Below are 26,104 nucleotides of genomic sequence, written 5' to 3' on the forward strand. Positions count from 1 at the left end.
AATTGCACTGAGTGGGGCGGATCACCACTCCAAGATGGCGGCCACGATGTCTATGTTAATAACGAACCAGTCTGTTTTTTTAAACGGATCTTTAAAAGAATCGTTTCCGCAAGATCCGACTCTACGGGTCTGCTCGAGAAAGTGGAGGGCGCCCCCTACTGGCCTGGCGCTTCATTGCAACAGCAAAGAAAAGGCCAAGATCGTGTCCATCATCTTTTATTTGAACGGCGGTTGATAATATTTACAAACAAACTACAAATCCAGCTGTGTGATGACGTGTGACGGGAATAAAAATATAGATATTTACATGCAACTGTTGAGAAGATAATAAGAGCGAACAGAAACAATGCATTGTGGGTACACTGCTACTGCAATGCGTCACGTGACCAAAAACAATGAAGATTAAAAGGACCAGAAACCTTTTTTTTTTTTTTTTTTTTTTTTTAAACCCAGAATGGAGGAAAGACATGAAAAGCGGCGAGAAGGTGGACGTCAAGCCGAGGACTTGCGGAGTCCGCCCGGGAGATTGTTCAGGCGGGATCGCAGCTCTTTGCGGACCTGCGTCACCCTGGCCAGCTTGCGCTTGTACTCCTGCGGAGCACAGGAGAGGTGGTGACGTCACACGGAATAGACAATCTTTGCACCTATTTAGTACATCTTTTTAGCCTTCTTATTCACACTTTTTGCAGCAGAAATGACAAAACGTCCACACAAGAAGAAAAAAAAACACAACCGCTGTTTGGCATTTGTTTGAAACCAAAACTTCACAGTTGCATCAAAGGTGGACGTGAGGGATTTAAAATGCTCTAAAAACAGCAAATTGGGGGGGGGAAAGCTCCCTATGGAGACAGTACAGTAAAAATAAATTCTGATACAAAGAAAACATCTAATACAGTGGTGCCTTAGTTAAAGAATGCGTTATAACGTTATTTTTGGTTAAAAACAAACATTAACATTAATAAAAATAAATTAAAAATGCTATTACAGTGGTACCACAGTTAAATTATGTGCTATAAGGTTATTTTTGTTAAAATACATTTTTAAAAATGAATTAATACAGCTATTACATTGGTGCCTTGGTTAAATAATGCGGTATTAACGTTATTTTTGGTTGAAAACAAACATTAAAATGAATTAAAACAGCCTTTACAGTGGTGCCTTGGTTGAAGAGTGCGGTGTAGCATTATTTTTGGTTACAAAGAAACATTAAAATTAATAAAAACACATTAAAATAGCTATTACAGTTAAAGAATGTGGTACTGTTATTTTTGGTTAAAAACAAATATTACAATTATTAAAAAGAAAACAAAAATATATATATTACAATGGTATCACAGTTTAATAATGTATTGTTATTTGTGGTTAAAAACAAACATTAAAATTGATTTAAAAATACATTGAAAGAATGTGTTACAATGTTATTTTTGGTTAAAAACAAACATTAAAATTAATTTAAAAAAAAAAGGAGTGGTACCTTCGTTAAAGAATGTGTTATAAGGTTATTTTTGGTTAAAAACAAACATTAAAATTAATCAAATAAAATAAATAGCTATTAAAGTGGTGACCCAGTTAAATAATGTGTTATTTTAGGTTAAAAACATACATTAAAATTAATAACAATTTTATTCATTAAGTGGTGCCTCATTTATAGAATGTGTTGTTATTTTTGGTTAAAAAACTAAATAAAAATGAATAAACATACATTTTAAAAAACTATTGCAGTGGTACCTCAGTTAAAAAATGTGCTATATCATTATTTTCCGTTAAAAACACATTCAAATAAAACATAACTGCTAATAAAGTGGTGCCTCAGTTAAAGAATGTGTTGTAACGTTATTTTCGGTTAAAACAAACTTAATTAGCTTGTAGTAATGTTTTTTTGGGTTAAAAACAAACATTACAATTAATAAAAATACATTAAAAATGCTATTACAGTCGTGCCACAGTTAAATGATGTGCTATAAGGTTATTTTTGGTTAAAAACAAACATTAAAATGAATTAAAACATCTATTACAGTGGTGCCTCAGTTCAAGAATGCAAACAAACATTCAAATTCATTTTAAAAAATGAATTAAAACAGCTATTGTATGTGGTGCCTTGGTTAAAGAATGCGGTATTAACGTTATTTTTGGTTAAAAACAAACATTAAAATGAATTAAAACAGCCTTTACAGTGGTGCCTTGCTTAAAGAATGCGGTGTAGCATTATTTTTTGTTAAAACAAACTTTAAAATTAATACAAATAAATAAAAAATGCTATTACAGTGGTACCACAGTTAAATGATGTGCTATACGGTTTTTTTTTTTGGTTAAAAACAAACATTAAAATTAATTAAAACATCTATTACAGTGGTGCCTCAGTTAAAGAATGCAAACAAACATTAAAATTAATTTTTAAAAATGAATTAAAACAGCCTTTACAGTGGTGACTTGGTGTAGCATTATTTTTGGTTAAAAACAAACATTAAAATTAATAAAAATAAATTAAAAATGCATTACAGTGGTACCACAGTTAAATTATGTGCTGTAAGGTTATTTTTGGTTAAAAACAAACATGAATTAAAACACCTATTACAGTGGTGCCTCAGTTCAAGAATGCAAACAAACATTAAAATTAATTTTAAATAAGGTTATTTTTGGTCAAAAACTAACATTAAAATTAATAAGAATAAATAAAAAATGCTATTACAGTGGTACCACAGTTAAATGATGTGCTATAAGGTGCCTCAGTTCAAGAATGCAAACAAACATTAAAATAATTTTTTTTAAATGAATTAAAACAGCTGTTACAGTGGTGCCTTTGTTAAATAATGTGGTATAATGTTATTTTTGGTTAAAAACAAACATTAAAATGAATTAAAACAGCCTTTACAGTGGTGCCTTGGTTAAAGAGTGCGGTGTAGCATTATTTTTGGTTAAAAACAAACATTAAAATTAATACAAATAAATTAAAAATGCTATTACAGTGGTACCACAGTTAAATGATGTGCTATAAGGTTATTTTTTTGGATAAAAACAAACATTAAAATTAATTAAAACATCTATTACAGTGGTGCCTCAGTTCAAGAATGCAAACAAACATTAAAATTAATTTTTAAAAATGAATTAAAACAGCTATTACAGTGGTGCCTTTGTTAAAGAATGTGGTAGAACGTTATTTAATATATAATAATTTTATATATTTTAAAAACGTAATTTTTGGTTAAAAACAAAGATTAAAATTAATAAAAAATAAATTAAAACAAAATAACTATTACAGTGGTGCCTCAGTTAAAGAATGTGGTATAATGTTATTTTTGGTTAAAAAAAAAAAAAATCCATTACAGTCGTGCCACAGTTAGAGAATGTGTTATAATGTTATTTTTGGTTAAAAACAAACATTACAATTAATAAAAAAATGAATTAAAACATCTATTACAGTGGTGGCTTGGTTAAAGAATGCGGTATAACGTTATTTTTGGTTAAAAACAAACATTAAAATGTATTTAAAAAAATGAATTAAAACAGCTATTACAGTGGTGCCTTGGTTAAATAATGTGTTTTAACGTTATTTTTGGTTAAAAACAAACATTAATATTAATTAAAAAATGAATTAATACAGCTATTACAGTGGTGCCTTGGTTAAAGAATACGTTATAACGTTATTTTTGGTTAAAAACAAACGTTAAAATGAATTAAAACAGCTATTACAGTGGTGCCTTGGTTAAAGAAAGCGTTACGCGATTTTTGGTTAAAAAACCCCCATTAACATTAATAAAATAAAACCTAAACAGCTATTACAGTGGTGCCTCAGTTAAAGAATGCGGTATTATGGTAAAATATAAAATAAAAATAAATGCTATTACAGTGGTACCACAGTTAAATAAGGAGTTATGTTATTTTTGGTTAAAAACAAACATTAGAATTAATAAGAAATAAATCAAAACATCCATTACAATGGTGCCACAGTTAGAGAATGTGTTATAACGTTATTTTTGGTTAAAAACAAACATTAAAATTAATTTAAAAAAAAAATGCTATTACAGTGGTACCACAGTTAAATGATGTGCTATAACGTTATTTTCGGTTAAAAACAATCATAAAAATTAATAACAAAATTAATTAAAACATCCATTACAGTGGTGCCTCAGTTAAAGAATGTGTTATAACGTTATTTTTGGTTAAAAACAAGCATTAAAATTAATTTAAAAATGAATTAAAACAGCTATTACAGTGGTTCCTTGGTTTAAGAATGCATTATAATGTTATTTTTGGTTAAAAACAAACATTAAAATGAATTAAAAAATGAATTTAAAAAGCTATTACAGTGGTGCCTTGGTTAAAGAATGTGTTAACATTATTTTTGGTTAAAAACCAACATTAAAATGAATACAAAATAAATTAAAAATGCTATTAGTGGTAACACAGTTAAATTATGTGCTGTTAGGTTATTTTCGGTTAAAAACAAACATTAAAATTAATTTAAAAATTTATGAAAACAGCTTTTACAGTGGTACCTTGGTTAAAGAATGTGTTATAACGTTATTTTTGGTTAACAACAAGCATTAAAATTAATTTAAAAATGAAGAGGAAAGTCTGGGCTTCCCTGCTTAGGCTGCTGCCCCCGCGACCCGATCCTCGGATAAGCGGAAGAAGATGGATGGATGAATGGATGAATTAAAACAGCTATTACAGTGGTGTCTTGGTTAAAGAATACGCTACGTGTTTTTTGTTAAAAAAACAAACAAACATTAACATTAATAAAATACAATTTAAACAGCTATTACAGTGGTGCCTCAGTTAAAAAAATGTGGTATTATGTGTTTTTTGGTTAAAAACAAACACTAAAATTAATTCTAAAACACGTTGTTAAAATCTAGGTGTTATGTTATAACGTAATTTTTGGTTAAAAACAAAGATTAAAATGAATAAAAATACATTTAAAAAGCTATTACAGTTAAAGCACGTGTTATAACTTTATATTTGGTTCAAAACAAACATTAAAATAAATAAAAATACATTTAAAAAAAGCTATTACAGTGGTGCCTCAGTTAAAGACTGTGGTATAATGTTATTTTTGGTTTAAAAAAATAAATGCTATTACAGTGGTACCACAGTTAAATAAAGAGTTATAAGGTTATTTTTGGTTAAAAACAAACATTAAAATAATAACAAATAAATTAAAACATCTATTACAGTGGTGTCACAGTAAATTATGTGGTATTATGTTATTTTTGGTTAAAAACAAACGTTAAAATTAATAACAAATAATTAAAAACAGCTATTACAGTGGTACCTCAGTTAAATAATGTGGTATTATGTTATTTTTGGTTAAAAACAAACATTAACATTTATTTTATTTTTTTAAAGCTAGGTATTTGTTACGTCATTTTTTGGTTAAAAACTAAGAATACAATTAAGAAAAATAAATTAAAAATGCTATTATAGTGGTGCTTCAGTTAAAGAATGAGTTACAACTTTATTTTTGGTTTAAAACAAACATTAAAATAATAATTGAAAAAAAGCTGTTACAGTGGTACCACAGTTAAAGAATGTGGTATTATGTTATTTTTTATTAAAAACAAAGATTACAATTAATACAAATAAATTAAAACATCTATTACAGTGGTGCCTAAGTTATAGAATGTGTTATAACGTCATTTTTGGTTAAAAACAAAGATTAAAATGAATACAAAATAATTTACAAAGCTATTACAGTGGTATCACAGTTAAAGGATGTTATAACGTCATTTTTGATTAAAAACAAACATTAAAATTAATTTAAAAAAAAATATTAAAAGTTATTACAGTGGTACCACAGTTAAAGAATGTGTTGTAACATTATTTTTGGTTAAAAACAAACATTAAAAAAATTAAATACATTTAAAAAAGCTATTACAGTGGTGCCTCAGATATAGAATGTATGTCATGTCATTTTTGGTTAAAAACAAAGATTAAAATTAATTACAAAATAAATTAAAAACGCTATTACAGTGGTGCCTCAGTTAAATAATGGGTTGTAACTTTATTTTTGGTTAAAAACAAACATTAAAATAAACACAAATACATTAAAATAGCTATTACAGTGGTGCCTCAGTTAAAGAATGTGGTACTGTTATTTTGGTTAAAAACAAATATTACAATTATTAAAAAGAAAACAAAAACAATATATATATTACAATGGTATCACAGTTTAATAATGTATTGTTATTTGTGGTTAAAAACTAACATTAAAATTGATTTAAAAATAATTGAAAAAAGTTATTACTGTGGTGGCTCATTTAAAGAATGTGTTACAATGTTATTTTGGTTCAAAACAAACATTAAAATTAATCCAAAAAAAAGGAGTGGTACCTTCGTTAAAGAATGTGTTCTAAGGTTATTTTCGGTTAAAAACAAACATTAAAATTAATAAAATAAAATAAATAACTTTTAAAGTGGTGACTCAGTTAAATGTGTTATTTTAGGTTAAAAACATACATTCAAATTAATAACAATTTTATTTATTAAGTGGTGCCTCATTTATAGAATGTGTTATTTTTGGCTAAAAAACAAAATAAAAATTAATAATCTTTTTTTTTTTTTTAAAGCTACTACATTTTATAAAATGTGTTGTTATTTTTGGTTAAAAACAAAAATTCAAATGAATAAACATACATTTTAAAAAACTATTGCAGTGGTACCTCAGTTAAAAAATGTGCTATATCATTATTTTCCATTAAAAACAAACATTCAAATAAAACATAACTGCTAATAAAGTGGTGCCTCAGTTAAAGAATGTGTTGTAACGTTATTTTCGGTTAAAACAAACATAAAATAATTAAAAAAAATAATTAGCTTGTTGTAATTTTTTTGGGGTTAAAAACAAACATTAAAATGAATAAAAATAACATTTTAAAAAATCTGCTAGTGTGACCTCCGATAAAGATGAAAATTGTTTTTAACGTTTGATGTTGACATTTTCCTGTGCGCTCCTCTCTGATCACTTTCCTTTTCATGAACAATTTATTTATTTTCTGCATGTCTCTGTTTTTTACATCGTCTCCTTTGGGAAAACCTGCTTTGGGTAATATGTTTTGGTTAACAACGTCACTTGCAGAACGTATCATCATTAACCAAGTCACCACTGTTGGGCTGCAAGCACTCATCCATTCATTTGACTACAAAAAAGCTTGGATTCATTTTCTGTTGCTTCAATTAATCGTTTGAGTGTAACTCATGAACATTTACAACACCCGGACTGCATAACAGAAGGTAAAATAAATGGAATAGACGCTAAATAAAAAGTCAAATAGGTAAATGTAAATAAAAAGGTCAATAAAAAGTAAAATAAATAATATAGAAGGTAAAATAAGTTAAGGAGAAGATAAATAAAAGAGAGTAAGTTAAATACAAGATATATACATGGTAAATAAAAGGTAAATTAGGTTAAATAAAAAAGGTAAAGAGGTTAAATATTTAAAAAAGAAGGGAAAATAAGGAATATAAAAGGTAAAAGAAGATTAAAAAAAGGTAAAAGACAGTCAAGGAAGGCACTTTAAATAGAAGGCAAAATAAGTTAAATAGAAGATAAATAAAAGGTTAAATAATTAAATACAAGGTAAATAAGAGGGAAATTAAATATAAGGTAAATAAGAGGTAAAATAAGTTAAACAGGAGGTAAATAAGAGGTAAATTAAATAGAAGGTAAATAAGAGGTCAACTAAGTTAAAAAGAAGGTAAATAAGAGGTAAAATAAGTTAAATAGAACATAAAAAAGAGGTAAAATAAGTCAAATAGAAGATAAATAAAAAGTAAAATAATTACATAGAAGGCAAATAAAAGGTCAAATAAGTTAAATAGGTTAAAGAGTTAAATAGAAGGTAAACAAAACGTAAAATAAATAATGTAACACAAGGTAAAAGACGACCAAAGAAGGTTCTGTATATAGAAGGTAAAATAAGTTACATAAAAGGTCAAATAAATTAAAAGTTAAAACAAAGTAAAATAAGGTCAAAGAAGGTAATGAAGATTATGGTAAGGTTATTATCTATTTACCCTAAAATATGCATTTGTTTTTAATCATATTACTTAATAAATGGAACAAAGTAATCAGTAGATGACTCCATTAGTAAAACAATGGATAGCTGCATCCTATTCTACTGGACTAGAAATGTGTTAGTCTTGGAACATGTGAAAGGTAAAAAAAAACAAAAAAAAACAGCACTGACAAGACGATTTTCCTTTATTTGAATAGTCTTTTTTTTTTTCCATTCCAAAGTGGCAAGAGGGACGTGGTTCTCCTGCCGCGTGGACAACAAACCTGCAATCAGCTCCAAACTCCAGCAGGTGTGTGTGAGAAGACAACAGTTGGAAATGACCTGTGTGTTAGTGTATCATTCACAGCAATGTTTGTTATGCTACAGCCTTATTTCATCATAGAATACATTCATTTTGGTCCTCAAAATTCTACACACAATTACCCCGTAATGACAATGCGAAAAGGTGTTTTTCAAAAACCCTAACCCTTGTTGATGCACCCTTGGCAGCAGTTACAGCCTCGAGTCTTTTTGGATACGATGCCCCAAGCTTGGCACACCTATCTTTGAGCAGTGTGGCCCTTTCCTCTTCGCAGCACCTCTCAAGCTCCATCAGGTTGGATGGGAAGCATTGGTTTTCATCCAGGATGTCTCTGTACATGGCTGCATTCATCTTTCCCTCTGTCCTGACTAGTCTCCCAGTTCCTGCCAATGAAAAGCAACCCCACAGCATGATGCTACCACCAATGTTCCCTCTAATTGTTCATGTGTGTGAGCAAAGGCAAAAACTCCCTGAGCATTCAGTGGAGCAACATCAGACGTGCACACTGTGGCAACACCAGCAGCACACCTGTCCCAAACCTGACTAAATAACAAGTTACATCTCCATCCATCCATCCATTTTCTACCGCTTGTCCATTTCAGGGTCGCTGGAGCCTATCTCAGCTGCATTCGGGCAGAAGGTACGGAACACCCTGGACAAGTCGCCACCTCATCGCAGGGCCAACACAGATAGACAGACAACATTCTCTTATTATTAGAATCAAATGACAGCAGTCATTTCCATTTCTAATATAAGTGTTTAGGCCCACTTACAATGACAATAACAAAAAATATTGTTTTTCATGAACTGTGTACTTGTATTGTTTGTCTGGGTGGAGGTCCTGCTTTGGAAATAATTTGTACCCCTTTCAGACATTGCATTTAGTTCCCATTAAAACATTCACATGTTGCACAATGAGATGTAAGCAGGGGATCATGCAACTGCAACTTCCTGTTCGTAAAAAAAATATATTTTTATTAGTATTTATTTAATATACTAACAGCATTTCATGATTAATATTTATAAATTAAGATTCCTAATAAATGACACTAGAATAAGCACACATTTGATTGGTAAATCATAGTGTAACCACCTGGTATGACACTATGTGTGGTGTTGGAGTTGTCCGACTTTTTGTGTGGCTGTAAACGCATCACTGGCTAAGTGTCATATGTGCATGTGTTGGCGCAAGTGAGAAAGAGCGAGCGGCTAATGTTGATATAACAAAGTTGCTTTAGGTCTGGTTTGTACTGCAGAAAATGACCACTTTTGCTAGATATAATTTTTTTTACTAATGTTTTGGTGATGTGTTTATGGCCGACAATAAAGACTTTTGCTCAGTAAAGTGATGGATGGAATTCATGTCCTCAAAGCGTCTCGACAGACGTTACAATATTTGAACAATGACGACGAAAACTGTTTTCTCTGTCGTGTCGAAAATTGTTATGCGCTTATTTTTTTTTTTTTGATTTTGTGCGTGGCATAGATTTGCCGTGCGCAGAGGACGCTTGAGCAGTGCGCAATTGCACAGGCGCGCACCTTAGAGGGAACGTTGGCTGCCACCACCATGCTTCACTGAAGGGATGTTTTGCCTAGTTTCCTCCCAACATGATGCCTGGCTTTCACGCCAAAGACTTAAATCTTTGTCTCATCAGGCCAGTTTCTCATGGTCCGAGAGTCTTTCAGGTGCATTTTGGCAAACTTTCTCCTAAGAAATGGCTTCCGTCTGGCCACTCTATCATACAAGCCTGATTGGTGGTTTGCTTCTGGAAAGTTCTCCTCTCTCCACAGGGGAATGCTGTGGCTCTGACAGAGTGACCACCGGGTTCTTGGTCGCCTCGCTGACTAGACTAAGGTGAATGCTGCAGTGTGGAGTAAAGGCTGTCATTTTTTTACTTTGTGATTACTTAGTTTAGTGGCCTAGTGGTTAGAGTGTCCGTCCTGAGATGGGTAGGTTGAGTTCAAACCCCGGCCGGGTTACCCACATATGCGGTCCTCTCCAAGGTTTCTCATAGTCATTCACATCGACGTCCCACTGGGGTGAGTTTTTCCTTGCCCTTATGTGGGCTTTGTACCGAGGATGTCGTTGTGGCTTGTGCAGCCCTTTGAGACAATTGTGATTTAGGGCTATATAAATAAACATTGATTGATTGATTGATTGATACCAAAGACTATAAAAATGGGAGCCATTACCTCCCTGCTTGGCACTCAGCATCAAGGATTGGAATTGGGGGTTAAATCACCAAAAATGATTCCCGGGCGCAGCCACCGGTGCTGCTCACTGCTCCCCTCACTTCCCAAGAGGTGATCAAGGGTGATGGGTCAAATGCAGAGAATAATTTCGCCACACCTAGTGTGTGTGTGTGACAATCATTGGTACTTTAACTTTAATAAATTAGCAAAATTAATACAAAAATTCTAAACTTTCCACATTGTTGTTATGGGATATTGTGTGCAGAATTTTGAGGACAAAATGGATTTATTCTGTTTTGGAATATGGCTTTATGTAACATAACAAAATGTAGAAAATGAGGAAAAAAAAAAAAAAAAAAGTATTTACGCACTTCAAGTTTCTGCTCGTTCTGGACCAGGCCGTCCTTCTGGCTTTGCAGGAAGCTGCTGAGCGTGCGCGTCAGCTGCCGCCGGTCGTCGATATCCGCCGCCAGGCGGCCGCTGTAGTCGGCCAGCAGCATGCAGGCGTCGTCAACCAGCCGCGAGATGCGCTCCCCCGACTCCTTATCTGGAAGGTCACCAGCACAAAACACATTGGGGGCTTTCTTCTTCTACTTAGGACTCTTGCTCGGTCACGTCGTCTCAGCAGACTACTTGTCATCACCACAAATTATTGCACCCTTGTTTCCAACGCTACTGCATCAGGTCCCACACGTTTTCTTTATTCTTACCATAGGCTGTCAAACCATTCAAATATTTCATTTTTTTGTCCGTAGTTAATAAAAGTTTGTTTCTATCTTTAGTAAGTGTGATCATTGTCAAGTTTAATACTATCAACAGGGGCCTGGACATTATTTTTTATTATTTCTTGTTTATTTTATTTTAGCAAAAATGTAAGAATCAGTTAAACTAATCCAACGATATTTGAAAATATAATCAGATAGAGCTTTAAATAACATAAAAAAGTTATAAAAATAAAATAAAGTCCTAGGACTCAACGCACATGTATCATAAAAATAATCATCTGTAAGGTTTTAGCATATTTGATTGTTAAAAAATATTTATTTTAATCACGTTTAAAAAAAATTGTGCAGTAGGAAGGAAATCATCTCGTTAACTTTGACAGCCATATTTATTAATTATCACTATTTCAAATTCTGAGTTATTAGCTAATTTATTTACAATATGAAATTTAATAGACATATACCAAAAAAATACAGTCACATACAAGAATAATTTTATTTTTTATTATTATTTCTTGTTTATTTTATTGTAGGAAAAATGTAAGAATCAGTTAAACTAATCCAACAATATTTGAAAATATAATCAGGGAGAGCTTTAAATAACATAAACAAGTTATAAAGATAAAATAAAGTCCTAGGACTCAACGCACATGTATCATAAAAATAATCATCTGTAAGGTTTTAGCATATTTGATTGTTAAAAAATATTTAATTTAATCACGTTTAAAAAAAATTGTGCAGTAGGAAGGAAATCATCTCGCTAACTGACAGCCATATTTATTAATTATCACTATTTCAAATTCTGAGTTATTAGCTAATTTATTTACAATATGAAATTTAATAGACATATACCAAAAAAATACAGTCACATACAAGAATAATTTTATTTTTTTATTATTATTTCTTGTTTATTTTATTGTAGGAAAAATGTAAGAATCAGTTAAACTAATCCAACAATATTTGAAAATATAATCAGATAGAGCTTTAAATAACATAAAAAAGTTATAAAAATAAAATAAAGTCCTAGGACTCAATGCACATGTATCATAAAAATAATCATCTGTAAGGTTTTAGCATATTTGATTGTTAAAAAATATTTAATTTAATCACGTTTAAAAAAAATTGTGCAGTAGGAAGGAAATCATCTCGTTAACTTTGACAGACATATTTATTAATTATCACTATTTCAAATTCTGAGTTATTAGCTAATTTATTTACAATATGAAATTTAATAGACATAATAAAAAATGCAGTCAAATACAATAATATTTTTTATTTTATATTATTATTTCTTGTATATTTTATTTTAGCAAAAATGTAAGAATCAGTTGAACTAACAACAATATTTGAGAATATAATAAGAGAGAGCTTTAAATGACACAGAAAAGTTACAAAAATAAAATCAATTCCTTGGACTCAACGTGCACATGTATCATAAAAATAATCATCTGTAAGGTTTTAACATGTTTGATTGTTAAAAAATATTTAATTTAATCACGTTTAAAAAAATAGTGCAGTAGGATAGAAATTAGCGTTATCTCGTTAATTTTGACAGATACATATTTATTAAATATCACTATTTCAAATTCTGAGTTATTAGCTAATTTATTTACAATATGAAATTTAATAGACATAATAAAAAAATACAGTCAAATACAATAATATTTTTTATTTTTTATTATTATTTCTTGTTTATTTTATTTTAGCAAAAATGTAAGAATCAGTTGAACTAACAACAATATTTGAGAATATAATAAAAGAGAGCTTTAAATAACACAGAAAAGTTACAAAAATAAAATCAATTCCTTGGACTCAACGTGCACATGTATCATAAAAAATAATCATTTGTAAGGTTTTAACATTTTTGATTGGTAAAAAATATTAAATTTAATCCCGTTTGAAAAAAAAAAATTCAAATTCTGACTTATTAGCTAATTCATTAACAATATAAAATTTAAATGAAATATTTTAAAAATACTGTGCCGTCATTCAAAAAAAAAAAAGTTTTTATTTGATGTTTATTTTATTTCGAGAATAATGTAACATTATTTGAGAATATAAAAAAGTTTGAGAAAAAAGAAAGAAGGCACATGACAGGATGGATGAAGTATATGAAGTGATACCTATCATGAGACCAGTGTACCTAAAGAAGTGGCTGGTGGGTGCATTAGTGAGTTAGGCCCCGCCTCCTCGTCAGTCCCTACCTGTGATCCTGTGAAGCAAGGACGTGTCCTGCACCTCGGCGGGAAGCGAAGAGATGCGCTGACGCAACAGCGAGTCTCCCGAGGTGGCGTTCTCCAGCTCCTGGAGGGCTCGGATCAACTCGGACGTCTGCGAGCAAAAGGAGGAGGCGTTTAGTTTGCGGAAGATGTTCGATCATTAAATATTGTCTCGTCCCAGCTTATGTCCACATGTACACCGGTTAATCAAAATATATATACGCCCTCTTTTTACAGGCTGACTTGTGCATGCCAAGGCAGCAGGTGGCCCTACAGCCACAATCAATGAGGAAGAGGAAAGTCACTTCTTGACTGCCCGTGCTCGGCCTTGCCTGGCTGTTGCCTAGAGCCAGCTCCGGTCTTGTTTAGCACATTTATGTTAGCTTTGTTTTTTGTTTGGCATACTTTCTTTTGGTTACCCGTTGCATTCACTTTTAATGTATTAAATATAGGGCTGGGGGATATGGCCTTTTTTTAATATCTCTATATTTTTAGGCCATGTCACGATACACGATATTTATCTCCATATTTTGCTTTAGCCTTGAATGTACACTTGATGCATATACCGTATTTTCCGCACTATAAGGCGCACCTAAAAACCACAAATGTTCTCAAAAGCTGACAGTGCGCCTTATAACCCGGTGCGCTTTATTACGATTCATTTTCATAAAGTTTCGATCTCGCAACTTCGGTAAACAGCCGCCATCTTTTTTCCCGGTAGAACAGGAAGCGCTTCTTCTTCTACGCAAGCAACCGCCAAGGAAAGCACCCGCCCCCATAGAACAGGAAGCGCTTCTTCTTCTACCCGCCCCCGGAAGAAGAAGAAAAAACTCGCGGATATCACCGTACGTTTCATTTCCTGTTTACATCTGTAAAGACCACAAAATGGCTCCTACTAAGCGATCCGGTTCATAAAAAGACGCAATCTCTCCATCCGCACACGGATTACTACCGTATTTCACAGCAACTGATATTCCTGTGAACCGCACTGTGGAACGGGAGCACGTACGGTGAATATTCGCACCACAGGGAATGAGAAGTCATCCTTCACTGTGGTTCTAGCTTGCCATGCTAACTTCCACCCATGGTGATATTCAAAAGGAAGACCTTGCCAAAAGAGACCTTTCCAGCCGGCGTCATCATAAAAGCTAACTCGAAGGGATGGATGGATGAAGAAAAGATGAGCGAGTGGTTAAGGGAAGTTTACGCGAAGAGGCCGGGTGGCTTTTTTCACACAGCTCCGAAGGCGAACACACCTTCACTAAGACGGGCAGACAGCGCCGGACGACATACACCAACATTTGCCAGTGGATCGTAAATGCCTGGGCAGATATTTCGGTCACAACTGTGGTCCGAGCTTTCCGGAAGGCAGGATTCACAGAACAACAGCGACACTGACTCCCGATGACTTCGACGAGACGGAACCGGCCATTTTGGATACCACGCTTGCGCAACTTTTCAATTCGGACACCGAAGACGAAGAATTCGAAGGATTTACGAATGAAGAATAACTTCAGAAGGTGAGCGCTATGTTTATTTTGTGTGTTGTCACATTAACGTTCGAGCAACATTATGTTACTATTGCTCTACACCATTTTGAATTTTACTATGTTTGTGATTGCACATTTGCGTACATTTTGGGACAGAGTTGTTAGAACGCTGGTTTTCAATATATTATTAAAGTTTGACTGAACTATCTGACTGTTTTTTTGACATTCACTTTAGCGCAGCGTTTTTTTGACATTCACTTTAGCGCAGCGTAGGCGCGGCTTATAGTCCGGGGCGGCTTATTGGTGGACAAAATTATGAAATATGTAATTCATAGAAGGTGCGGCTAATAATCCGGTGCGCCTTATAGTGCGGAAAATACGGTAATCACAGCAGTATGATGATTCTATATGTCTACATTAAAACATTCTTCTTCATACTGCATTAATATATGCTACTTTTAAACTTTCATGCAGAGAGAGAAATCACAACTAAGTCAATTTACCAAAAGTGTATTTATTAAACAGTTATTAAGCAGTGGCACAAACATTCATGTCATTTCCAAACAGAAAGTGCAAGATTGTCAGAGACATTTTAAAACAAGCTATTAGTGCACTTTTGTGCATGATGTCACTAAGATGACATATCAAAACAACACTCAATTAAAGTGCACTTTTTGTACAGAACGCCACTACAATAGTTTAAAACAAATAAAGTGCACTTCTGTGCATGATGTCACACAAGATATTTCAATAAGTGTCAAATAAAAAAGAGCTGCATAATAGGAAATCAAATAGTGTATGTCCTTCACTATGTGGTAGGTTCCTGCGGACGTTATCTCCTTCTGTTGTTGACTATTTTTTTCATACAGTGTTGATGTGGAAATGGTTGCCTCGGCATTTTGTTGGTGTGGCACCGAACGGAGATGTTGACATGCGCAGTTTCAAGCACTCTTCATTCTCTAGCGGGTGACTTTTCAAATGATGCTACATATTAGCAGTAATGCTACTTTTTGTAGCAACGCTTTTGCCCCACACTTGACAAATTACGGTTGTCTGTTCGACATATTCCCACTTGAAGCCAAACCATCGCCAGACGATGGACCCCTGCTGTTTTTCTTGGGAATTAATTCTTCCTTCATTTGTTAGCAGATTCGCACTTTCTTTCTCTCGTATTACCACTTGCACCACAGCTAACGTTACCCATGCCGCTACCTCTCTGCTCCGCGAGGGTGTATGTGACGTATGTAAGGTGCGCTTATTTTAAGTCTCTGTGAGAAGGAGAGACAAGAAAGAGTGAGAAACGCCTGTAGTGTAATGCCCGCAGCTAAAAGCAACTGCGTGAGAGCGTATACTCCAATATCACGATATAGTCATTTTCTATATCGCACAGACAAACCCGCGATATATCGAGTATATCGGTATATCGCCCAGCCCTAATTAAATATTTAGTGCACTTTTAACTTCAGTTTTGACTTCTCTTTTTGTTGCGGCCCCCAGCCAGCCATAACCATAACTAAAACAATTCATACTTACTGAACTGAATGCAGCTGAGATAGGCTCCAGCACCCCCCGCGACCCCGAAAGGGTCAAGCGGTAGGAAGGATGAACAGTCTGTAGGAGTGTTTTCAAGCATATTTGTATGAGCTATCCTAATGTAATGAAGCTAGCGTCGTTAGCATTTGCTAATATGCTAACACGTCTACGAGTGTCCGTATTGGTATACTTAACTTACAATGGCATTCTTTTTGTACTGTTTCAACTTCACAAATTCCTCAGTAAATTCACCAAAATGTCACCGTGGCGTTATTGAGTCTGTTTAGCAGATTGGAGAGCTATAGTTTCCGCAGCTGGTGGGTCCATGATGATGACTTCGGTTTTGTTTGACCATCCCTTTTACTGCCGTGCTACAGGCACCGTTTGGAAACCTTGTTAACTTTGACAAATAATTATCACTATATGTCACAAATTCTGACTTATCACCTAATTTATTAACCATATACAATTTAAATGAAATGATAAAAAAAATACTTTGAGTCTGTTTATCTGATTGGAGAGCTAGCTTGCGCAGCTAGTGGGTCCATGACAATGACTTCTGTTTTGTTTGATCAGCCGTTTGGAAACCTTGTTCAAACTTTGACATAATTATCACTATACGTCACAAATTCTGACTTATTGGCTAATTTATTATCCTTATAAAATTTAAATGACATAAAAAAATACTTTGTAGTCATATAGAAAAAATATGGTATTAACAATGGTAAATGTCAGAATAATTGTATCTAAGTTATCACAAAACTTTGTTTTTCAATGAGTTCCCGGCAAGCAGACAAAAGCTGTCTTTGACCTTACCAATCAAAAGGCTTGTAAAACTCCACTGTGCAGGATGGGAAGCGACATGGTGTCGGTTTCTTTGATGTATTGTAATCCACAGGAAGACTTTGTCTTGACCCGAGATCTACAAAGCGGAGAGGAAGCAGGGCCTGTCCCCCCCCTCCAGGCACCTTTTCTTTGAACTGTTTTGTAACCAAAGGCAACGGCTCTTTACGACCCCCCTTCCTTTCGAAACAGCTGTTGCCATGTAATCAGAGAAAGTCCAAATAAAAGAGGTGGCGTACAATCTTTCGTCAGAGCGTGGTGGAAGACTGTACAAAGAGTACAGCCCAGACGTTTCTCCTCAATTGAGCTAAATTGAATTCTGTCTCTGTTTAATTCCTTGCTTCTTGTCGGTTTAATAATGTCATCAGTGTTTGAAACTGACAGTACAACAATTAAGGCATACTTGCCAACCCTCCCGAAATTCAGCGCCTCTCCCGAAAACCTCCCGGGACAAATTATCTCCCGAAAATCTCCCGAAATTCAGGCGGACTCAGGTCCCACAATATAAACGGTGTGCCTGCCCAATGACGTTATAACTGTAGAATGATGGAGGGCGAGTTTTTTGTTTCTTATGTGGGTTTATTGTTAGGCAGTTTCATTAACGTCCTCCCAGCGCGGCAACAACACACAACAACAGCACTCACGTTTTGGTCTACCGTAAAGCAGTTCGTCTGCCGTAAACAGCAATGTTGTGACACTCTTAAACAGGACAATACTGCCATCTAGTGCATTTGATGAAAGCACTTTTGTGCGTGCCACACATCAATGCATCATCAGAGAGGGTGTTCAGCATGATTAGAAAAATAGTGACAGAGAATAGAACAAGGATGGACAATTCAACCCTTAACTCAACAAGTATATGTGTAAATAAATGAACACTGAAATTCAAGTGTTTCTTTTATATATATATATATATATATATATATATATATATATATATATATATACAATAAAATAAATATATATTTATAGCTAGAATTCACTGAAAGTCAAGTATTTATTTTTTATATATATATATATATATATATATATATATATATATATATATAAAAGAAATACTTGACTTTCAGTGAATTCTAGCTATATATATAGCTATATTTTATTTCTTTTTTTATATATATATATATATATATATATATATATATATAAAAGAAATACTTGACTTTCAGTGAATTCTAGCTATATATATATATATATTTATTTTACATATATATATAAAAGAAATACTTGACTTTCAGTGAATTCTAGCTATAAATATATATTTATTTTACATATATATATATATATATATATATATATATATATATATATATATATATATATATGAAATACTTGACTTGGTGAATTATAGCTGTAAATATACTCCTCCCCACTTAGCCACGCCCACACACACCTCCCGAAATCAGAGGTCTCAAGGTTGGCAAGTATGCAATTAAGGTATGTACATTTATAAAATATTTGTGTAAATAACTAATTTCACAATGTACATATCTATAGTTTATAGTCCGGTGCGGTTAATATATGGCAAAAAAATGTTTCTTCTAAAATGTAATGGGTGAGGCTTATATACCAGTACGCTCTAAAGTCCGGAAAATACGGTACAGTAGCAATATCAAATGTATGACATTTTGGACGTAATTAGCCCAACACTGCTACAATGCTAAATTGGAAAATGTCAATTTGTGTACATGTGGACATGTCCGAAAGTGTCATTCCTTACTACACCGTCAGGACCAGGACCTGTGGGGGCTCCCCTGGGGAACTCCTGGAGGCAAAGTGGTCCTCTGAGGCTTGGATGGACTCGTAGGGTCTCTTCTTGGCCTTCTTGTCGCCGTCTTCACGGAAGCACAGGAAAGCGTTACACGACAAGAAAGCGTTCTATAGTAGTAGCGGCGAGGCGAGCTTACAGAGGACTTGTGAGAGCTGGTCCAGCAGGTCGCTGTCGTACACGGCTCTCTCCTGCCAGATGGACAACACCCGGCCCAGCTGCTTCTTGCAGCCGTCCTCTCCGTCCCTGCAGGGAGCACCGCACACAAGCTTGGAATGCATGCGCAGACAAAATAACACAGCAACAAGTCCACCTGCCGACCTGTGAACATGTTTGAACGCGCCGACGATGACCGGCGCAAAATCCTGCGTGAATTCTGGTCCTTTCTTCTTGCTGTTCTGGATGACATCGTTAGCCAAGTACACGAAGGTCAGCTTGCGTGGTACCTGAGCTGCACACACACACACACCACACACACACACCACACACACATATTAATACTCTATACATACAGCATCTTTGTTTTTGTTGTTAAAGTCTGATGTTTATATGTAATAATTGTTATTAGTTTTTAAACTCATTTAAGTTGCTTCTTGTTTTTCCCCTCTGAAGCACTTTGAGATTCCAAAATTATAAAGTGTTATAAATAAAATTCATTAATATTTTCTAGCACGGGGGTGTCCAGTGCGGCTCGGGGCTCGTTTTTTATTGGCCAGCAAAATAATTCTAAAGACAAAATAAAAACATCCCGGATTACATTATTACACAAAAGAAAACTAGAAAATGCAATTATGAAAGAAATTGCATGTGAATACTGAAATGCGCAAGCCAAACTTAAATGCTAACGTTAGCTTGCTAACAGTTAAAATGTGTCAAGTACCAAATGCTAAAATGCTAACCTTGGCATGTTAACACGTGTTAAGTACCCAGTGTTTGGCTGCAAAATTGACTAAAGAAGTTAGCTCGCTACCGTAAGCATGCTAACAGTTAACACATGCTAAGTACCAAGGTTTATGAGTCTGAGGCATTCGGCTGCAAAATTGGCAAAAAAAGTGAAAATGTTAATGTTAGTATGCTAAAATACTAACCATGACATGTTAACATTTAACATGTATTAAGTACCCAGTCATATGACTTAAAGGTGTTTGGCTGCAAAATTGGCAAAAAAAAGTTAACATGCAAATGTTAGTATGCTAAAATGCTAACCTTGGCATGTTAACAGTTACCATGTGTTAAAGCTACTCTTTATTTACTTGCACCAGTGCAAATTTGGGTGTATTTTGAAAGGTTTACAGGCAAAATATATAAGCGATCATGAACAAATATTGATATGCGATGGAGTGGATTTAAACTGGCGGCCAAAGCTTATTTGGCCTGCCGAATATCACAAAATAGGCTTGATGAAACCATTCTAACTACTGTAATGCAGTTAATCATCAAACTTTTAACGGGGACGGAATGTATTAAAATTGCCAACTTTGTGATGTATTTTGTATTGGCGGTCATGTTGGTTTTTGGCTGAGTAACTCTGGCGATCAAAGCCTGTTTATGACATTTAGCGCTACATTTGGCCAGCAGGGGGCGAAAACGCTACACTTTAGGTTTAATTGTGTTGAGCCACATTCATTGTGTGCAATGTTTGCAGTGGATGTTGTTCAATTTCTATATGTGTAAACACCTGTAGTCTATTGTGCGACTGTATTACCACTAAACCTATTTTATTTATGTAAAATACACTATGGACATTATGTAAAACACACAATGGATGTTAGATTTTTGGAATGTTTATTTTATGTTTATATTTGCAGTCATACAAACCTAAATAAAGGAAGAAGTGTAAAGAAATCAAAACAAAGGAAGGAAAATAATTCAAAAGAAGAAACCTCAATCCTCAAAACTTCTGGAACTTTTGTTTCTTCATGCTGTTAACTCTCTTGCACTTGTAGCTACGGCACAATAATGTATTTTTGAAAGCCCATGTGTTTACCTTGCAATTAGGTAAATTAAGTATCAACGAAATATCATCTACTGAGACACTTTCTGACAAAACATCCAAATTACGATATCCGGCCCCTGAGCCCTTGGGTTATTGAAACTGTGGCCCTCTTCATTATGTACTTGAATAGCCCTAATTTATACACTCTTAAGAACTTTTTGTGGAAAGATTCAAACCAACATCACCAAGACGTTACTGCTCGAGGACATCATGTCTTTACATCTGAGGGGTCCACACATTAAAGATGAATCGGTAAACGAGAAAGTTGGACTAATTCGTGCATGGCTAAGCACCGCATTTGATTGACATAAGTGCCGTGCTGTATTGATCGTGACGCTGAGAAAAAAGATGAGTTTGTTTGCAGTTGAGTTCCTGCTACAAAATATTAGTTTTATCTACAATTCACGTCTGCAGTTGTTTTTAATGGTGTGAAGTTCATATTTTGTCTCATTTAGCTATATATGTCAATGTTTGCTAGCGATATCAAGATTCAGTATGTTTAATTTTGTATTTATTTAACCTTTATTCAACCAGGAAAGTGCCATTGAGTTTAAAGGGGAACATTATCACCAGACCTATGTAAGCGTCAATATATACCTTGATGTTGCAGAAAAAAGACCATATATTTTTTAAACCGATCTCCGAACTCTAAATGGGTGAATTTTGGCAAATTAAACGCCTTTCTAATATTCGCTCTCGGAGCGATGACGTCTCAACGTGACGTCACATCGGGAAGCAATCCGCCATTTTCTCAAACACCGAGTCAAATCAGCTCTGTTATTTTCCGTTTTTTCGACTGTTTTCCGTACCTTGGAGACATCATGCCTTGTCGGTGTGTTGTCGGAGGGTGTAACAACACGAACAGGGACAGATTCAAGTTGCACCAGTGGCCCAAAGATGCGAAGGTGGCAAGAAATTGGACATTTGTTCCGCAAACTTTACCGACGAAAGCTATGCTACGACAGAGATGGCAAGAATGTGTGGATATCCTGCGACACTCAAAGCAGATGCATTTCCAACGATAAAGTCAAAGAAATCTGCCACCAGACCCGCATTGAATCTGCCGGAGTGTGTGAGCAATTCAGGGACAAAGGACCTCGGTAGCACGGCAAGCAATGGCGGCAGTTTGTTCCCGCAGACGAGCGAGCTAAACCCCCTGGATGTCTTGGCTCACACCGTCCCGAAGATGATCAAGAGAAGAATATCGACCCTAGCTTCCCTGGCCTGCTGACATGAGGGTATGTCTACAGAATATATTAATTGATGAAAATTGGGCTGTCTGCACTCTCAAAGTGCATCCATCCATCCATCCATTTTCTACCGCTTATTCCCTTTGGGGTCGCGGGGGGCGCTGGAGCCTATCTCAGCTACAATCGGGCGGAAGGCGGGGTACACCCTGGACAAGTCGCCACCTCATCGCAGGGCCAACACAGATAGACAGACAACATTCACACTCACATCCACACACTAGGGCCAATTTTAGTGTTGCCAATCAACTTATCCCCAGGTGCATGTCTTTGGAAGTGGGAGGAAGCCGGAGTACCCGGAGGGAACTTGCCAAATGTATTTCATATGCTGTAAACCTAGTTCATAGTTGTTAGTTTCCTTTAATGCCAAACAAACACATACCAATCGTTGGTTAGAAGGCGATCGCCGAATTCGTCCTCGCTTTCTCCCGTGTCGCTGGCTGTCGTGTCGTTTTCGTCGGTTTCGCTTGCATACGGTTCAAACTGATATGGTTCAATAGCTTCAGTTTCTTCTTCAATTTCGTTTTTGATACCTGCCTCCACACTACAACCATCCGTTTCAATACATGCATAATCTGTTGAATCGCTTAAGCCGCTGAAATCCGAGTCTGAATCCGAGCTAATGTCGCTATAGCTTGCTGTTCTTTCCGCCATGTTTGTTTGTATTTACTATGTGACGTCACAGGAAAATGGACGGGTGTTTATAACGATGGTTAAAATCAGGCACTTTGAAGCTTTTTTTAGGGATATTGGGTGATGGGTAAAATTTTGAAAAAAACTTCGAAAAATATAATAAGCCACTGGGAACTGATTTTTAATGGTTTTAACCATTCTGAAATTGTGATAATGTTCCCCTTTAAAAACCTACCGTATTTTTCGGAGTACAAGTCGCACCGGAGTATAAGTCACACCTGCCGAAAATGCATAATAAAGAAGGAAAGAAACATATATAAGTCGCACTGGAGCCCGGCCAAACTATGAAAAAAACTGCGACTTATAGTCCGAAAAATACGGTACTTTCAATGGAGCAAAATATAGTTACATAACACTTCTTAGTGTTTGAAAACATTAGTTTAGTCTTTTCAGCACTGAGGACTAGTTTTGGCTGCAGAAGTGTGTGATGGACGACATCAAAGGCTTTCTGCAGAGATTCTACAGCTTTATTCAGCAGGGTTCAAACCAAAACAGTAAGTTATTTTGTCATCAGCGTAAAAATTTATATTTGTTCTAATTCATTAATATACACCAGTGGTCAGAAACAATTAATTTATAAACTAAGGCATTTTTCTCCGACTTAACTTTTGCCTGTTCCACTAAACCAAGGGTTTCAAACTCATTTTAGCTCAGGGGTCGCATGGAGCAAAAAAATATGTGCCGGACTATTAAAATCATGGCATTAAAACTAAAAAAATAAAGACAACTTCAGATTGTTTTATATGTCTTACTTTGGTCAAAAATAGAACAAACACATCCTGAAAATATTACAATAAAAATATAGAAAAAAATACAGTGAGCGGTAAAGTTTAGATCCATGAAGGAAAGAAGATAGTGAATTAATGTTTATAACTGAATACATTTACATATACAAAAAAAGTGTGTTTTCTTTTGTATATTTTTTTTAATGAATTAAGTAACATGGGAGATTATCTAATTTCACCTATTTGGGTTAAAAATATTTTTTGCAAACCAGTAATTATCTGCAAATGATGTGTTGTTGTTGAGTGTCTGTGCTATCTAGAGCTCGGCAGAGTAACAAAAGGTGAGTGCCCCTAAGAAAAGGCATTGAAGCTTAGGGAAGGCTATGCAGAACCAAACTAAAACTCAACTGGCTACAAAGTAAACAAAATCAGAATGCTGGACGACAGCAAAGACTTACACAAAGTACATCCGAACATGACATGACAATCAACAATGTCCCCACAAAGAAGGATAAAAACAACTGAAATATTCTTGATTGCTAAAACAAAGTAGATGGGGGAAATATCGCTCAAAGGAAGACATGAAACTGCTCCAGGAAAATACCAAAAAAAGAGAAAAAGCCACCAAAATTGGAGCTCAAATCAAATCAACTTTATTTATAAAGCACATTTAAAATTTACCACAGGGGTAGCCAAAGTGCTGTACAATGAACAGGTTAAAAGATAAAACGAGTACCGAGCAAACAGAACACAAACAGAACACGATAAAAAATAAATAATTAAAATAGAGACAGGAACTAAAACACTACACACAGGAAAACAGCAACAAAGTCCGAATAAGTCAGGGCGTGATGTGACAGGTGGTGACAGTACACCTACTTTGATGCATGCTTGGTTATGCTTTAAAGTCATATCCAACAATTACGACGACGACTTTTTACTGTCAACTGAGTTTCGTTTTTTAATGATTTCTGCTGGTAGTGTGCCCCCGCATTTTTTCAACGCAAAAAATGTGCCTTGGCTACTATGAACATACCAAACCATTATTTATAAGTTCTAATTAGGGCTGGGCGATATATCGATATACTCGATATATCGCGGGTTTGTCTCTGTGCGATATAGAAAATGACTATATCGTGATATTGGAGTATACGTTCTCACGCAGTTGCTTTTAGCTGCGAGCATTAAACTGCATGCGTTTCTCACTCTTTCCTGTCTCTCCTTCTCACAGATACTTTAAAACAAGCGCACCTTCTTACATACGTCACACACTCCCGCGGAGCGAGAGGCAGCGACATGGTAATGTTAGCTGTGATGCTAACAGCTAACGGTGTGGTGCGAGTGGTAATAGAGAGAAAGAAGGTGCGAATCTGGTAACAAATGGAGGAATAATTAATTCCCAAGAAAAACAACACGGGGTCCATCGTCTGACGGTGGTTTGGCTTCAAGCGGGAATATATCTTTACATCCTGTCAACATCTCCGTTCGGTGCCACACCAACTAAATGCCGAAGCAACTATTTCCACATCAACACCGTAGGACATATACTATTTGATATGCAGCTCATTTTTATGTGACACTTATTGAAATATCTTGTGTGACATCATGCACAAAAGTGCACTTACAGCTTGTTTTAAAATCTCTCTGACAATCTTGCACTTTGTTTTGGAAATGACATGAATGTTTGTACCACTGCTTAATAACAGTTTCATAAATACACTTTTAGTTGTGATTTCCCTCTCTGCATGAAAGTTTAAAAGTAGCATATATTAATGCAGTATGAAGAAGAATGTTTTAATGTAGACACATAGAATCATCATACTGCTGTGATGATATGCATCAAGTGTTCATTCAAGGCTAAGGCAAAATATCCAGATATATATCGTGTATCGCGATATGGCCTTAAAATATTGCGATATTAAAAAAAGGACATATCGCCCAGCCCTAGTTCTAATGTGTTAAAATTTTCAGATATTGTGTTTAAAAAAAAAAAGGAAATTATGTTTCCAGTAAAGAACAACATCCTTCCAGCCTGTATTCTTAGGTTATTTCAATTAAGAGGAGAAAACTATAATTTACGGGGGATATTGATTTTTTAAATAGGTAAAGTAAGAACGAATATAAAATACTAATGTATTTCAGTTTTAGGAGTTAAATGGTGGAACAAGCTCAGTGGTGAGCTGAAGACATGTAGTTCTTTGCTAAGGTTTGAGAAAACCTTGAAAAGGTGAAATAATTGAAAATTATAAAATATAGTAACAATTACTTTCATCTAGGGATGTCCGATAATGGCTTTTTTGCCGATATCCGATATTGTCCAACTCTTAATTACCGATTCCGATATCAACCGATACCG

At 34.6% G+C, this 26,104-nt stretch overlaps 1 protein-coding gene across 3 annotated transcripts in view; it reads right to left on the reverse strand.

The window, feature by feature from the left end:
• Positions 1-200: 200 nt before the first annotated feature.
• The window catches only part of LOC133577247 (regulation of nuclear pre-mRNA domain-containing protein 1A-like), a 29,166-nt gene continuing 3,262 nt past the window's right edge, over positions 201-26,104 (reverse strand). The window contains exons 2-7 of one of the 3 annotated variants that reach the window (XM_061930906.1): positions 19,409-19,538; positions 19,227-19,333; positions 19,045-19,154; positions 13,439-13,565; positions 10,884-11,059; positions 201-591 (exon numbers count right to left, since the gene is read on the reverse strand). In XM_061930906.1, coding sequence (XP_061786890.1) covers positions 493-591; positions 10,884-11,059; positions 13,439-13,565; positions 19,045-19,154; positions 19,227-19,333; positions 19,409-19,538 — 749 coding nt within the window. In that variant the 3' untranslated portion in view covers positions 201-492. Of the gene's footprint in view, positions 592-8,210; positions 8,703-10,883; positions 11,060-13,438; positions 13,566-19,044; positions 19,155-19,226; positions 19,334-19,408; positions 19,539-26,104 lie in introns of those variants that run through there. The other 2 variants (XM_061930907.1, XM_061930908.1) reach the window with 2 other exon arrangements.

The sequence above is a fragment of the Nerophis lumbriciformis genome, linkage group LG37 (assembly GCF_033978685.3).
Source record: "Nerophis lumbriciformis linkage group LG37, RoL_Nlum_v2.1, whole genome shotgun sequence".
Lineage (NCBI taxonomy): Eukaryota > Metazoa > Chordata > Actinopteri > Syngnathiformes > Syngnathidae > Nerophis > Nerophis lumbriciformis.